Here is a 17,282-nt window from a genome sequence, read left to right on the forward strand (position 1 = left end):
CTTTATAAGTAGGAAAGAGGGAATGATGCGGTATATATCACCTTTTTTTTCTATACATCTGTTACTTGGCATTTTCCTGGGAAGAGTGTATGGACTTTTCCACAATACCATAGCCCATACCTCCTTTTTTTTCCTCCAATGAAAGCTTTGCCTCTCAAGATAAGGATTAAAACAGTTGAAATTCTTCCCAGGATTAGATCGTCAAAGTTCCTCCTCGTTTGCGTCCCACGTGCGCAACCGCATGTGTTTAAAATACGAGTTCCTCCGAATGAAACATAGAAACGGGAAGAAGCGGTAATATGATCTCTTTGAAATTCTACGTATATAATGTTTTATATGATAGTTGGGGGTATAGAAATGCAAATTATGTTGGTTTGGCCTCAAGCTTTGAAGATAATGCAGGCATTACCTTATCAAGTTATTGCTTTATTTGTGGTGAAGTCTGACTTGGAATCCATAGTTGAGTCCTAGTGTAATACTATAGACTCTAAATAAATAGTATAGGAAACGAACGTAATAGAATTGTCTATCTTATTATACTATCTTATGTTCGACTTTATTTTTTTCTACTTCTCTTTTCCTTCTCTGGTAACAAGTTGATTTCCTCAACCTCTTTTCCTTTGGAATGTAATATCTGACTCTTTATTCTGATAAAAATTGGGTGGCTTTGTCTCCCTTCCCATCAAAAATTTGTCAAATCCAACTTTTGTTCATTCCCTCCCAAGCTAACTTTTTCCCGATTCTCTATAAATCTCTGTACGATGATGCATCAAAGTAGAGTTAATAAAAAAAAACTAGTTTCTTCTTCGTATATTCGCTATTAGTATGAGGTGCCTCCTCTCTCTCTCTCTCTCTCTCTCTCTCTCTATCAGTCCACCCACCAAACCACTAATCTCAGCGGATTCCGCGGCCAATCATAGAACACGTGACCCTGTCAGTTGAACGTTATAATCCATAGCCAACACGCAAAAATCACTTGCCGAAATGAGCCCATCTCATCACATCTTGTGCGGGCGGCACCTTCAGCCACCATCCTTTTTCTTTTCTTTTTTTTTTTTTTTGGAAAATCGGCATCTCATATAACTCTTAGGTCCAACCAGCCAAAGTCAAAAAAAAAAAAAAAAAATCAGCAGTCCTAGTTCAGAAAAACTCTCTAGAGCACCGAGCAACAAAGGAGGCAAGCCAATCTGTAGCTCTGTTTATCTCTTGAAACACTTGTGCTGCCTAGAATGACTCTATATATCTCTCTAACCAGTCTGTGAATCTCTCCAATCAACAGGTAACCATCTCCATAACGGTCCACTATCTGTATCTAGCCAATCACCGTAGAGGAGTCCTCCTCGAGGTATAACCTATCAACTCCAAGAACTCTCGTCGCATAGGAATCCTCTTAGGCGGCCTGAAGCTCTGCCACTATAGCAGTCATGCCGAGGATGCACCAACCTCCCGCCGCAACCAGCATGCCATGATAGTCTCTAATCATAAATCTCACTCCTCCATACACTCTATCCGCCGCCATGGCACTATCGAAATTAACTTTAAGCACTAGCAAGCCCCCACCCTTGTGGGCTCGACCCAAACCACCCTGTGATCATCTGAGCTCAAGCCAAAGCAGCTACATGGACTCAGAACAACTTCGAGAGCCTATTTCTGCATCCAGTTTGCACGACAGCCATTGCCCCAATCCGATGAGTTGGCTCGCCACAGCTCCACATATCAGCACGAGGAGGACCATCATTTAGGAGGAATCCTTAGTGAGAGATGGCATCACTGGCCACGTCGCGGGTGGTTACTGAGCAGCACTTGTGGCGCCGTGTCAACCTGGTTCTTGCCACCCACCCCGCTGTTTGGCACAACAGTCGCCGGCTTGGTACCTAGAGTCTTCAGATTGCTTTGGTTTGCTTTCAGGAGAACGACAGGGCGAACAAAAATGGTTGTGGCAAGACATATTGAAATCTGTATGCAAGAAAACTACAGTTTTGATTTTTTTTTCTGAAAAGAAAAAAATAGGGGATTCTTTGATGGAAGACTTAGCTGTTTGGCAGAGAAGTGAAGAAAATAAAATGGGGGAAATGACCGGATTAGTTTGGATGATAGTTATATCGGTTAAGTCTTTTCCTAACAACAAAATCATGCTATGGGGAGATACGGATCCTATTATATATCTCCAAGACGTTAGGATTTTAAGTTTTATTTCATCTGCTCTTGGCTTCGTGGTAGTGCGTGGCTTTCACTTTTTAATGATTCGCCAATCACCATATTGTTCCATGTATGAGATTAAGAAGCTATCTAAAAGGAGAGATTCCAATCGGTACTTCCATGTGGATGGATCACGTTATCTATACAAATATTTTGAAACCTATCCAGGTCAAACATATCCAACCGTTTAACCCGTACTCTCTTGAGCATACATGCGTCAGGTTAGGTTTGCCCCGGAGTCAGATATTCGAAAACATCGTTTCTTAACAATCGAACAATATGATTCAGCCAGTCAAACAGTTTGAACCACGATGATTCAATGGACCATATTAAATCTTGATGTGTTATGAATACTTTATTCTTTATTATTTTATGTAGCTGTTTTTGGAGTTGTAATAGCAAACAACATGAATTTCAAACTTTGTTGTGCAAGCGGTTTGGTAGACTCCATCATGTAAGATTACTTAATTTCCAATGTGCACTGGATCTAAACGACACCCAACTACTAAAATGTCATAAGAACTTTTGAGTGATGCTACATATTGCCACTCTCTTAGCTGCTAGTTGGCACTCAATGTGGAGAAATCATATCCTACACCCAGTGTACCTGCTCAATGGTTCACCAGGCTAATAATATCCTACAATATATCTATGAATAACATAATTTTAAAAAATCAAACAAGCTCTAGCTTGCCGGAGGATTGCGATGGGGTAGTTCCAGAAGATGCATGGGGGCGGTGCCGGCGCAAATGGCGTAGGCGGAAATGCCGCTGTCCCAAAACTCATCAGTGCTGGGAAAGTGGAGGCACCTGAAACCGTTACAGCACAACCCTGATTCCTCCATGATCGGTAGATCTCCGTCTTGTATTGACTATTGCCGCTGCCACTATGAGCCGAAAACGAGGATGACGACCAACCGGTCGATCCAAACTCAAGAGGCCGACGACCTCGGCTAGCTCGAGAGAGAGAGCTAATGGAGGAGAGAAGATAGAGGAGGCGGTGATTTGGTGGGGGAGGGGGATGTGTTCGGGCCGTGGACTAAGGATCGGAGGAGTTGGAGGCGAAGAGGGAGAGACGGGACCGGTGTAGCAGAGCAGGGAAGGGTCGACGCCCTAGCGGACTTGGGGCTCGCGGGCAGGCGTTGATGGCTGGTCTGAGTGAGGCATTGGCAGCGAGGAAGGAGGAGCGTCGAAGCTGAGAGGCCGACGAGTCCAGCCACGATTGAGACCAGCTGCCACTGCTGGCAGTTTGATCGGTGCCAATAATGTTGCCTCCGCTGCCCACGGCCACGAAGGCATATCGTTCCTTCATCGATTCGATCTATTCTCCTCCTATGGGAGGAGGGGTTAGAGCACTTGGCCCTTTTTTTTTTCATTACACTACGACAGTCAGAATGTTCATGTGGTGTAAATGAATTGGCTGATGTACAGTTAAGCTGGTATATGGGATGTAGGATAGCATCAACAACATATGAGAATCGGTGTTGTTTATGGATACTAGTTGTATCTTTCGCACAAAAAAGAAAAGAAAAAAAAAACCTTTTTTGCACAAATCTACCACTGGATCGGGTTATAGTTATTTCAAGATCTATACGAATGAAAGAATTAAAAAAAATGAAGTCTTTGAGATTTATGCAGAACATGATCCAACAATCTGGCGTCGCGAAGTCTTTAATTCGCTCTTTTACGCTTGCTTATATGGTTAAGATGTAGCTCACGAGGGTTGGTAAGTTCATGAGGCACCACGTAATTAGTAACACTTTTTAGTACCTCACAAGAAGTCGATGAGGGATTGGCGCTCATCAAAAAGGAACATGTCCGAGGAATCCGCCAGATAAAAATCGCACTCGCCCTCGAGCGACGCCTCCCAGAGAATCGTCCCCCATATAATGATTTAAATTAAGTATTAACCATGCGTATCATGTGACACGGCCATAGTTCGTTCGACACGTGCATGCCGACCGTTTTGGCTGGGTCCACTTTGGCGCTGGTTGACGTAAGGGCATACGTAGATATCTACCGTCGCTTTGGCAGGCGAGTTGGTCTTCCAAAATTTGGCCATGCCCTTTCTTTTGTCCTCCCTATGATATTTTGGAAAAAATAGAATAAATTGTACCACTGAGATGGTAGCTCAGTGGGAACATGGCCTTACTTCTAACCAAGTGGTTTCGAATAGTCTCGGTGGTGCACGTACTCACATATGATATTCATGCCGGAGCCCATAGGGGTAACCGAACTGCTACGTACGCGGGGTGGACTTGTCTCTTCCTCCTCCCTTCCCCTTTTTTTTCAGCAAAAAAAAAAAAAAGAATAAATTGTCGGTACAATAATTACAGCACAAAACCACCTTTCCGATATTAATTTCTAGCAGCGTCTTTCTTATCCTGAACAAATCTTGGGGCTTTTATTTCCAACGAAGTCCAAAGCTGCCATCGAGGCCCCCTCCAGCCATGGATTGGGTCAAGCGGGAGAACAGGTTGCTGTCATCTTGTTGCTGGCGGCGTTGACGGATCCCCTGTTCGGTCACCACCATACCTCTCTGGCATAGATTTCCTTGCGGTGGCTGCTGGTGCCGAGGCTGGTAGAAGGAGGGCTAGCTCTGCGTCAACACAGGAGCCTCCAAACACTTTCGACGTGGAGTCCACGTGGCAGAGGGGTGGGACGGCCGTCGAGTCTTGTACACCATGGGACCGGTAGGGATCCATGATGGGGTTGGCAATGAGCTGGTCGAGCTTCGATTGGCAGCAGTGGATCCCGGAATGGGTTGAGGGAGCTGCGGCGACGTGAGTTTGGCCTCTAGCGTTTAAAGCGAAAGGCTTCTGATGCTGGGCGCCACAAGATTTCCTATATATACGGCACAAGACCCATTGGTCTAGCTGCCGGAATTATTTCAAGAATCAGAAGCAATATTAATTACAAAAATAGGAATAGGTCTGCTTGAAATGGAACGAACGGAAGTTTTTATGGTGGATAAAAGATCGGAATCATGGTCAGAATTATTGGTTAATGCAAAAGGTAGACTCCAAAGGACACGCAGAAGTTTTCAGCAAAAATAAAAAATAAAAATGGACACGCAGAAGTCATGCATCGTGTACGTACCCGGCGGGGATTGGGCACGGTGGTTGCAGCGGTGTGCTGCCTCTTCGTGGAATTGGAAGCGGAAGGGGCAGCATCGCAGAGCCGGTACTCGTGCATGATCCAGTTGGTCTTGGATCCCTTGGGGGCCCTCCCCACATAGAAGACGAGCGCCTTCTTTTTCCCCAGCTTCCTCCCGCCTGGCGCGATGACTTTGTCCGTCCCGGTCGCTTTCCAGTACCCGGACCCGGCCACCCGGTTTGGCCTCGACCCGTTGGGGTACTTGCGCTCCCTGGGGCTGAAGAAGTACCATTCCTTCTCGCCGAACAACGCCTTGCCTGCCTCACACCATGAACATACACAGCGGCAGACGCCATATCATATCAGCCATTCATTCATCTCTCCCTTCTATAAATACGTTTAATCCAATTTAGCAATTACCACCATGCACGGGCAATAGGCTTACCGGGAAGGACCCACGGATCAAACTTGTAGAGGTCGATCTCGCCGATGATGGGGAGAGAAAAGGGCTCACGGAAGACTATCCGGCACAGGTAGTGGACGAGGAGCTCCTCGTCGGTCGGATGGAACCGGAAACCAGGCGGCAACCATAGCTGCGAGACCAACTCATTACTTTCCATTATCCCTCTCTTTTATTTTCTTTCCCTGGAAGCTTCTTTATCTGCGTCTCTTGTATTCCAAGGGACTTGCGCCTGCGCTCTTTTTATACGGGCAGGAAAATGGTACGGCCAATATGGGTTGCAAGTGTTTAGAGATGGGATCATGAGGACGGACCGTCCCCCATTTGACACGTGTTCAGCTCAGTTCGGCGCGATTGCGGCCGCGCCCCGGCACTCAGCCTTATCCAAGATTCCTCGAGAAGCATCCTGTGGGCGCCTTCGGAGCTTGCGTGGGTGGCGGGGCGCCTGAGCTCCGGAGAAGTACGGATCAAGTGCCTTAGGAGAGAGAAAAAAGGGGTCACATTTTGTGCCGGTGCATCCAACGGTGTTCTCGTCTTGCTGCTCTTTTCGATTCGTTAGTTTCGTAGATTTTTTTTTTAAAATATTTTTTTACAAAAAGTGATACTAAAATATATAATATCTAACAAATATTTTTTGTAAAAATGATATATTCTAAAATAACTTATGTTTAGTTGAGCACTTAGTATTTTAAAAAAGTTATATAAAATAGTTGTTATGCCTCTCATAAAAAAATATTTTATTTCATTTTATTTAAAGGCATATATGTACCTCTTTTTTTTAAAAAAAAATATTTCAATTTCCAACGGATGGGATTTGGACTGTCCTATATCCTATATGAGTTTTTCTTTTCTAGAATTTTGTTACTATGGAAAAGCTATTATTCTATCTTGCTTTTTTGAAAACTCCAACCAAATATAAAGTATTTTTCTATTTTTTTGTTAGCCATATTTTCCCATCTTCTCTTCTCGTGAATCAAACGATTCCTTCTTATCCAAAGTCTATAAAAATCTCAACTCAAATTCTCGGACACACACCCTAGTCTTCATTTGTCTTAGTTTGTATCCTTTTTTTCTTGTCGGACATATATTGAAAGGTGGCTGATGAGTAGAGATACAAATGAGTCGACTAGCTTATGAATTGCTTGAGCTCAATTCAAATCCAAGTTCAGCTCGACCCAACTATTACTAAGATTGAATCGAGCTAAACTAGCAAAATAGTTAGCTCGAGGAATTGCAAGCCTAGCCGAGTATATATATTTTGAAATAATCTTATATTTTATTTATAGTATATATTATTAATGTAATATTTTAAAAAAATTAATGTTATTATTTTAGTTTAATCATATGTTGTAATTATGACCAAGGCTCAAATTTAAGCTCGAACTTGAGTTCGTATATCGCTCGATTAATATTCGAGTTGAGTCAATCTTAAGTTCTTTTTTTAATCAAGGCGAGTTCGAGCTTAGATACTAAGGCTCGATCAATCACAAGTCAAATTTCAAGACCGAGTATTTTGAATTGAGTCAAACTCGAGCTTCTAACTATTTGACTCGACTCGGCTCGATTGCACCTCTAGTATTATTATATATATAATAGAATTCTATAAATTTGTTTTTGATGTTTAACTGTTATATATTTTAATAAATTTAATTTTGTTATCTTATATATCTAGAAAATGATGTAGCTATATAATACATGTTATATTGACTAATTAACTTAACTAATTCATTTAGGCATTATATCTTTATAAGCATCATTTACTTGTCCAACAAGAATAAGGATATGAGTTCTAGACAAACTAGATATATTAGAATATTGGACTAAATTAAAAGGAAAAGAAAAATATATAAATCCAATCTAAGGAATCCTATCACGATAACATGGAAAATAACTAAAATCTTCGTTATATATCTAAGGGTTACCCTTTAAAACATGCATGGTGCAGTGGAAAGAGCCTATGTTTTTTGATTTTTTTGGCTGTACTTATCTATGTGTGAGGAGCTGGTGTATTTTTTTTTTAAAAAAAAAGTGCCTATATTAGGCCTAAGATCATGGAAATCCAATTTGCGAGAAGGCTAAAACTCAGATATGAGAGCTAAAATGAATGATCGTAGCACCATAAAGGTTGATCAAAGGACGGTGATGGTCAACCAAATAACCAGAATGGCTGACTACAGCATGGATCATGGAAAAGGGGACTCTTCGACTATGATGGCAGGGATCAGAGGTTGATCAACAAAGTGACCATGGTTTCGCAAATGGGAGGCGAGCGGTTAAGCATAGTGGAGAGCGGTGGAGATCAGAGAAAAGGGTCGAGGAGAGGAGCAGAAATCGGAGAAAAGGGTTGAGGAGAGGGACGGAGATCAGTAATGGGAGCGACCGAGGAGTTGGTGAAGATGTGGAGGAGAGCGTCGAGAACGATATAGCCCTGGGTAGGGGAGGAGTGTGTGGGAACCAGACAAGAAATAATTCCTTCCTTCAACGCTCTAGCAGCAAGTAATTAATACGTCTTTGCAAAAGGGAAAAAGAAAGGACAAAAATATGTATTTAGTATAAGATTACAAATTTGGATATAGATACTTGTAGAAAGCTTACCACTAAAAAGAAAGATATAGAGCCAATTTGGATATTTTAACAGAATTAGGCTAAAAATTTTATAGGATTTACGAATTGGGTTGTCCATTTAAACACCATCCGGCCCAAATTTTATGAGTTCTTTTTCCTCCAACTCAGAGAGTAAAATTTGGATGGGATTTGAATAGACTTCTAGAAAATGCAAGATTTTCAGTCCAAACTCGTACGAATATCCAAACAAGCCTATAATTGGTGGATAATCCTAGTTAAAATTAATTTTAAGCAGAAAAACATTTTACATCGTTGTTAAGCTGTTGCTGCTAAAACCATATTTATTGCATTGTTGCATTGCGGGAGAACAACTGAAATCTTTGACTTCTCGCTTCTGAAAATGGTGTACTGTAGAAGGAGAAAGCGTAGAAACAAAAGAAAGAATAAGAAGAAGAAGAAGAAAAGCAAAGAAAATGATGGACAAGGAAAGCGAACCGTAAAATGGTCCGTGCCGTCTCCTCTTTTAAGTTTTTCGTTGGGTGGGGGGAGCCCTCCTGACTCTGAGGCTCTCTGTTCTGCATGGTCCCACCCCATCGAAGCATGCACCACCTAATTAAGCTATCTTGCAGGTGAGGGCGTTAGTGTTGGTGTTGCACGCATTTAGGCCAACTAGCTCATGCCACCCTGGTTCGTTTTGGTGTACCTTAGGACTCCACTAAAACTACGCGCCTTAAATGGATTTACCTTGATCAGAGGTGAATGGCGGAGAAAAACGAAAAAGTGTTACGATATGAAAATTTTCCAACCGGACGTGACCAAATGTCCGGCAGGTTTAGAAGGAAGTACTTTGAAAACTGCTGAAATTATTCTTAAGTATACCTGTTGAATGGGTGGGCTGGACCAGATTTGGACTGAGCTTAACCAAAAATAACACTATAATTATTCAGGCCTGAGCCCGACCCGGCCCGACCTTTGGGTCTACTTTCCGGGCTTGAGCCTGATATTTACTCGGGCTTCGAGCTTTGGGCCGAGCCTAAGAATTTCGGAGCCTTTTTTTTTCAGTTTAAAAATTAAAAAAAAAAAACTTGGAGAGGTTAAATATTTGAAAGGGACTGATAAGAGTCATGAACTTATGATTGTTCATAAAAAATGTTGGTCCATGAAAGAGCTATTAATATTTTTTTGGACACGAAAAGTGGTTTCCTAACAAATAAATATATATTATATGTTATATGAAGATTTTTGCTGAGTCAGCTGAACAAACCCCGACGTTGGCCGTTTTAATAGACGGGCTCATATTTCAGGCCCGTTCGAAATGTTTCGCCAAAAAGAGAGCTTAAAGCAACCATCCTAACTAATTAATAAATAGCTTTACAGGATTAAGAGCCCAATAGCGGCCCTTTTGCAAAGACCAAGGATGCCACACAACTCTTACTAGTGAAATCAAATAATTAAACCTAAGCAATGTAGACTAGTATTATATTATCTGAACCGAGAGGCAAATTATTGTATCCAAATAATCAAGCAGTCAGCTCGCCCTCACCCTCTTGGATGGTCTTTGATGCACTTGGAAGTGACCTCTGCTAATGAGGCAAACCGATCAATAAAAACTCGCCACCTAACTTCGAGCTAACTATTCCAAGCTTCCTAGTAGCTGACCTAAAAGACTTATGGAGAACTCTCTGCATTTCAAACTCTGCCCCCACCTCGCAACATCTAAGTCATGATTGCTAAAAAACACGACATCCAAACAAATCCCCATGACCGAGAAATGCGGACAGAATACGCAGTTTGTTACGTTATCAACCAGTATATAACCCCAAACTATTTGGTGGCGGACTTCAACCCTCTCCTATATATTGTGTTCCCGAAAGTCCTACAGATAAGTTCTCTTTCAACTCTCTTAAGCTATCTCTTTGCCCCTTGAAGAGTCCCTTCTCGGATACACTCTTGTGGTAGACTTCCTTGCCTTTGCTATTTCGGGTCGGAGCTAGTGCCAGAGCTCCGGTCAAAACTATTCCTCTGCCATCCAATACCAAATCGCGAGTGCTTGCATTGGAATTATTATTGGTCGAGTGTAGCAGCCGCCAAACCATTATAACAGAGACGCAATAACCCCATCCAATCTTTCCAATCTGGACCTTTTAACTCGGCACCTGGGTTGAGCCAGTTCCCAATGTAATAGAATAGCAGTGGAGGAAGGGCTCTGATTGTATCTTTGGGGTCTGGTCGATCAAGTAGATAATGTACCGCCATGAAGTCAGGGAGAGCAAGCAATCAGTTCATCATCACCCTCTTGGATGGCCTTCATCAAAAATAATTGGCCCTGATACTTCCAATCTAAATATATCTCAAAAATAATTTATATGTTTTACCAAAAAAAAAAAAAAATTGTGCTTATAGTCTAATGGACGACTGAACTCATTAAACGATAGATGTTTCCCTATGATAAATTCTCAAGTCATTATGTTAAAGAAATGATTTAGTGCCCCCACTGGTATTTAAAAAATTTATAACATAGCATTTGATTTTGTTGGACCGAGGAAATTGAGGGTTGGATTGAATTAGACCTTGTATGCCATAACTTTGGGTTTGCAATCCTAACAAACTCATCCAAAGATTCCAAATTGCTACCTAAATCCACCCAAAATTTGCATGCTGGTTGAAGGTTCCATGTACAGCCATGTCATAGAAATCCCGCAAAAAAAAACACATCATAAGCATCGAGTCCTAGAAAACATGGCTTCGAGTTGGGTTATTTCCTTCTCCCGAGTCCACCTAGCTGAGGCCATGCCAGTTGGTGGTTGAGACATATTCCAATCCCTGCAATAGTCCTACACTCGGTTGTATAGAGGACTCGTATGGTTCTCCTTGCAGCAATCCTGCACTTGAGTTTATAGAGGGTTCTCTTAAAGCCTGCATACATTGATGGGAGTGACTTGAGATGTAAATGGGTCCTGCTAGCCTACAAAGATTGCTGGTTTGCCATCTTGAGGTACAGTAGATAAAACCAGGTCATGATTATAACCCAAAGCTTTTTCAATTGTGGCCCAGATAGATCCTGAACCAAGATACGACTGACTCCAATTCGATCTATTAGTGGTATTCTTTAAAATTGTGATTAAAATAGAAAGTTGTTTACTAATTGCTTGATTTCAGGGATATTAGCATTGTCTAGTTACTGTTAACTAATTGCCCAGTGTGGTCTCTCGTTTATTAACATCCAAGGCCTTGGTTTTATCTATAAACTTGCAGAGATTTTTTTGCATAATATTCTTCTAAAAATTCAAATTTGCATGAATATCCTCTTAAATTTATATGTATTTCTGTACTATCGTAATGCACTATTTTAATTTGTACAAACGCCCCTAATATAACAGTTCTTCTAACACCGTCAATAAAAACCATATTTATTTTAATTAAAAATAAATTAAAATTTTGGAATTACTTTTTTGTCCACCATCGCGATCATCTTATAAATGTTTGTTTTTGCACATCCATCCATTAAGAGCATTTTAGTCATTTTAATTTGAAACAGTTAATGTTTTAACGGCGTTAGATGGCAAGGATAAATATACGATAAAAAGAATAAAAAAAGAGATAAAATAGAAAACCAAGTATTTTACAAGAATATATATATAAATATTATTTTTGTAAGAATATTCATGCAAAAGTCGATATTTAAGAAGGTATTTATGCAAAAACTCTAACTTGCGGCTCAGAAAACATCCAAGGCCTTGGGCCGGTACCATCTTCAACTAAATCCTGGCTGCCTGAGTTCAGTGTTAGCGAGGCCTAGCAAGGCCCAGATTTCGTTGAAGGCCGCAAGCAGATCCAAGCCGAGTCCATATTATTGGATGGAAAACACCCTCGCCTCAAGCGAATCCAATATCCTGCTTGATCCACACGTACAATCCCAGCTCAAATGTGTCAGGATAAGGTGATAAGCCCACGTGGCAGCTGCTATCATTCTCCCCTTGCCGAGCTCCGATTTCTCTCCTTGGTTGCAAGCTGCCACCTCCTTTCCCCACCCCTTTCTATCTTAGATCCCCACCCCAAGCTCTTGTTTGAGAAGTAGTATCTCTAATTTTCGGAAACCATGGCATCTCCATCCCTCCTGACTCCGCCAACCACCAAGCGGACGCCGCCACCCGTTGCTTCTTCTCTCCCATCCAAACCTTTGGTTTCCTCGGCCACCATGACCAGCGCCCGGCCCATTGCCCGGCGGGAGCTTGCGATCTCGATGGCGGCCGGAGTACTGTCCACTTCGGCGATGCTGATTCTCCCAGCGGCGGCCCCACCTGCGGCAGTGGCGGCTTCGGATGAGGAGTACGTGAGGGAGACGTCGGAGGTGATCGGCAAGGTGCGGTCGACGATCAACATGGACCGCGCCGACCCGAACGTGGCGGCGGCAGTGGCGGATCTGCGGGAGGCGTCCAACGTGTGGGTGGCTAAGTACCGGCGGGAGAAGGCGCTGCTGGGGCGAACCTCCTTCAGGGACATGTACTCGGCGCTGAACGCCGTGTCCGGCCACTACATCAGCTTCGGGCCCACCGCCCCCATCCCGGCCAAGCGCAAGGCCCGCATCCTCGAGGAGATGGACACCGCCGAGAAGGCTCTGCTCAGGGGGAGATAGTCCTCGTTCGTTGCTCCATCTATATGCGCGCGGCATCGTTTGGTCCCTTTTCCGTCACTTCGAATTTGAGCGTGCAATTTTGTTTGCTTCGACTCTGCGCGGAATCCGACGTTGCGTTGTATTATATTAGTTCATGCATCTATGTTTCAACCGTTGCCTTTGAGCAAATTTGTTACCACAGTTACAAACAGTTCTCATGATCAAATGAATGTTGTGTGGAATTCGAGATTTGGGATCGAATAGGAACAGCTGAAATCTTTTGCCTCTCTATTTCATCCCTTTTCTCTGCTGTATCTTCGCTTTGATGCATTGACTACATAAAGTACGAAAGGCAGATTAAGGTCGGAGAGGATAAGGTCATGGTAGCATTTGTGGTAACAAACGAAGCGGACGTCTCTCGCTTTAAAACTAGAACCAGATATTCGAGAACAGGTTAGTCTAGTTGTTTTACCGTCCCCACTCCTCTGAAGGAAAGCAGATTGTATTTGAATTTTGGAAAGTGTTTTTTCATTGGGCGTAAATATTCGGTTTAATTTATTCTACAGCTGCAAATGGGGATGCCTCATATTATTCAATGCCTTCCATGTATCACACCAATTTCGTGATTCATGTTTGGATATATTGGAGCAGCTCCCTTCCACCATTAAGAATTACAGTTGCAATTACTTGTGATCTGGATCCTTCTTTTGTAGATGGTCATAGTTTTCTCTTCTATATGGCTTAGAAAAAGGGTCTGCTACCTCTATTTTTGGGACTCATAGTTCTGAAGTTTTTGCATTGGACTCCATCTCATTGCTTTCACTCCTCAAATAAAATTCACTAGTGTCCAATCAAAACACTAAAATTCACAAGTGGCTGGAAAAAAATTCACAAGAGTTCCAGATCCTTGTGTAGATCCAGATAAATGGCATGGCCTTGTTCATATTTTTTGTCCTAAGTGATCAAAGTTATAATATTACCAATTTAAAATTAAATTATTAGATGTCTTATTGATTGAAAGTATATCAAAATATTTGATTGACTTTCTTTTTCACTATCATTATAGAGAATTAGTCAAATAAATAAAAGTAATCGTGCCAAACTAGATGAACCTCAATATATGGGATCAAAATGTTTGCCGGGATTCATTGATGAGAGGGTAACATTTGCGTACTTTTTGTAATATAGTTATACCTAACAGATTATAAGAATTTTGTGTTATTTTGCAATGAAATTATTATAAATTTGATATTAGATGAAGGAGAACAATGGGACGGCACCCACCCATTCACAAGTATCTATCATGCGTAAAGATGGAAGTATTGTGAGTGAAAAGGCAGCAAGAATAATTGTAAGTTGTTAGTTTCTACGATGTGTTGCTAGTTTCTTTTTTTTTTTTTTTTGAATATTGTTTTGAGGTCTTGGCTTCCCATTTATAAATGATTAATACAAGTTTATCTTTTAAAATTTCAGGAAGAAATGAGAAAAGAAATTAATGATGCTGCAAAGTCATAGAGTTCTCAAGGTTCTACTTCTTGGAAAGTAGATGTACACTCTAAAGTGCAAGGATCTGAGAAAAAGGGACGTGTGCGGTGCTTGGGAAGGTTACCTACAATGAAAGTTCTAAGGCTCCATCATCTTAATCTGTGGATATTCAAAAGGTTTAACAAATGAAAGATCAAATTCAAGGCTTACAAGGATTGGTTTCTGATATGGTAGCGCTGTTACAGAGTAAGTTTCTTGACGAGCATATTACCAATATCTCAAATGCAACAAACCAAGAAAGAAATCTAGAGGTATAATATTTATTTATATAATTTAAAGTTATAAATTATGTTGAAGATTGTGAATTTTATAATTTATCTTCATCTATATCTCTTATTCATTGGTGCTAGATACTGCTGGTGCTCTAGATAATTCTCCACATCTTCACTCCACATATTCGAGTTGTCCATTTAACTGGTATGGCACTAAGTATATTAACCTTAATATTTTGTATTTTATTTTTTGAATATAATTTTTTATAATATATTTAAGATATTCTCTTGACTATGTTGTTATCCTTTTTTTGCAGGTACGTTCTCGGTTTTTGAGAGATAAGTTTGTAATTTTCTATTTGAGGTTTTAGAGTTTTGGTACTATTTACATTAATAAAATAGATTATTATGTTGTGTTGGAACTATGTAATTTTAAAATTCCATTGAACTTGTGCATGTTTAAAAATGTGGATGTTTGGAACTAGTGGAGTTAACTAATTATATTTTATTTTAAGGAAATGTTATATATTTGATTATTTCAACTAGATTACAACTATGCTAATGTACACAACAGATATTTACCATATCTAAATCATACTGAAATTCTGGATTTATAAAAAAAAAAAATCTATACCTATGGTTTAATCCATAAGCAAAAGGTCTAAAGCTTTACGTAAAATAGGTTTTTTCCTACGAAAAAGAAGTGCGGGTATAAGCTTTTCCTACAGAAAAGAAACCATAGTTATAACTTTTAACCACAGAAAATAAAAGTAGGCAAAAGCTTTAACTATGGGAGTATGAAACTGCAGCTATAACTTTTTTAACTACAGAAACAAAATTGTAGGTAAAGTATTTAACTACGGAATGTGAAACTGTAGGTAATTCTCTGAACTTCAATCGATAGGTGAAACTCTCTAGCGATGCTGCTACTACTGACAGAAAAATCGACCATCGGTATAGCCTTTTTTGACTTGTGCCTATAGTTTTTTAGCGTGGGGCAACGGATTTTGATCGTTAGTAGATGCCCATTTTTCTATAGCAGTAGCTATTTTCCTAGACATGAATCATAAACACATCAAGACATGAGGAGATAGAGAACCCAACGGACACTTCGAGCAAAACAAGCTACATATTAAGCTATCACTATCAAATACAAAACAAATAATGCAAGAGAGATCTATAGAGCATGGAAACAGAATAAAGCATCCGACCCTATTGAAAAAAATGTAGGGATTTAACCCCATCCCTGACTCTAAAGGCGTCAGTTGAATAGTGTCAGATTTCACCAGAATAGAGTAAATTGCCACCCCTATTTCCTTTGGCCCCTGCACTCATCAACAATTGAGACCTAACTCCTTTCTCTCTCTCTCTACTTGTTTTCTTTAAAAATTAACAAAAAAAGAAAACAGAAAAGGTTCTTTATTCTTTTTCCTCTCCTTTTTTTTGACCTTTCATTCCTCCATTAGAAAAAGGTGATTCCCTTTGAATGGAGGAAATGACAAAGTTGTAAAGAAAGGATTCACATATGAATGGATGGGGTAATGAAAAGAGAAGGAACACATAAGTTGCATGAAAGGTTCTTTCTCTTTTTCAAAATGCATCTCTCACCTTTTATCATTTGTTCGAATTATTAAGTAGATGCGAGTTGTTCTTTCGCCAACCAGTAAAGTGATTTTAGATCACTGGTAATCATTATCCTAGATTAATCTAAACCCTGATGATCTAAAATCATAATGTTTGATATGCAATGTTGCAATGATTAAAAATTTCCTAATATCCACAAGTAATATGTTTAGTATTTTATCAAAATTCAAGTTCGTTGACCATTTAATACGAAAACTGCCCTTAATATATTCTATAAAAATATATTGATTAATCATGTAAAATATATTATAATAAATTATTAATCTATATATTAATATATTAATAATTAATATATTTCAAAAATATATATATTAATCTTAGAATTATTAATCCTATAAAAATAAATTAATTATTATTATAGAATTAATATTTTTATTTATATTTATAATATGTTATTATTTAATACTAACATTTATTTTGACTAGACAAATAAAGTAAATAGAAGTAATATCTTAAATAATTTCATATTATAAATATAAAGTACAATAATATATTTCTATTATCATTTAAAATATAATTAAATAATATTATGATTAATCATATATTATAATATAATATATATCACAAATACTGTATACTTAATATCAACATAATATAAAGATATAATATTGATATAGTATGTTAATAGCATATTGATATACCATTTTTTCTGCTAGATTGAGGAATCATTTTATTCCTAAAGTTTAGGCAAGATCATTGTCCTGAAATGATCTTTGATACTCAACCTCAAGTTGGGTTTCCATCACTAGATTAGGCAATGATTTGAAGAGCGGGGATAATTTGGGACCACTATTATGTTGTATCATCATGGTACAATCAAATGTGGTGATTCCATCACCTCCACTCACATCACCCTTTATTTTGGGTCATCATCCCATATCAAATATCTCCTATAAGTGCTCATTGTAACTACTCAAGGGAGACAATTCAATATAAATAAAGTCTTC

The 17,282-nt window shown here is 39.8% G+C and overlaps 2 protein-coding genes across 2 annotated transcripts; one reads left to right on the forward strand and one right to left on the reverse strand.

The window, feature by feature from the left end:
• Positions 1 to 2,526: 2,526 nt before the first annotated feature.
• On the reverse strand, positions 2,527 to 6,003 carry LOC103699090 (NAC domain-containing protein 72). The gene is made up of 3 exons (XM_017841019.5): positions 5,740 to 6,003; positions 5,298 to 5,611; positions 2,527 to 5,074 (listed from the first exon to the last, which is right to left on the reverse strand). Exons 1-3 carry the CDS (start codon positions 5,912 to 5,914, stop codon positions 4,682 to 4,684), a joined length of 882 nt encoding a protein of 293 aa, XP_017696508.5. The 5' UTR covers positions 5,915 to 6,003; the 3' UTR covers positions 2,527 to 4,681.
• A 6,224-nt stretch (positions 6,004 to 12,227) lies between these two features.
• Positions 12,228 to 13,230, forward strand: PSB27 (photosystem II family protein). The gene has a single exon (XM_008801913.6). It carries the CDS (start codon positions 12,419 to 12,421, stop codon positions 12,953 to 12,955), a length of 537 nt encoding a protein of 178 aa, XP_008800135.4. The 5' UTR covers positions 12,228 to 12,418; the 3' UTR covers positions 12,956 to 13,230.
• Positions 13,231 to 17,282: the final 4,052 nt, after the last annotated feature.

This window comes from Phoenix dactylifera, chromosome 9 (assembly GCF_051530095.1).
Source record: "Phoenix dactylifera cultivar Ajwa chromosome 9, Ajwa_hap1_PhDact_Kaust_v1.1, whole genome shotgun sequence".
NCBI lineage: Eukaryota > Viridiplantae > Streptophyta > Magnoliopsida > Arecales > Arecaceae > Phoenix > Phoenix dactylifera.

Bases quoted from the DNA above. Each gene is read 5' to 3' on its own strand.
- LOC103699090 (XM_017841019.5), bottom strand. From the start codon at position 5,914: ATGGAAAGTAATGAGTTGGTCTCGCAGCTATGGTTGCCGCCTGGTTTC. The intron at 5,612-5,739 runs GTAAGCCTATTG...GGTGTGAGGCAG, and splicing joins TGATCCGTGGGTCCTTCCCG to GCAAGGCGTTGTTCGGCGAG. The intron at 5,075-5,297 runs GTACGTACACGA...TAATTCCGGCAG, and splicing joins CCGTGCCCAATCCCCGCCGG to CTAGACCAATGGGTCTTGTG.
- PSB27 (XM_008801913.6), top strand. From the start codon at position 12,419: ATGGCATCTCCATCCCTCCTGACTCCGCCAACCACCAAGCGGACGCCG.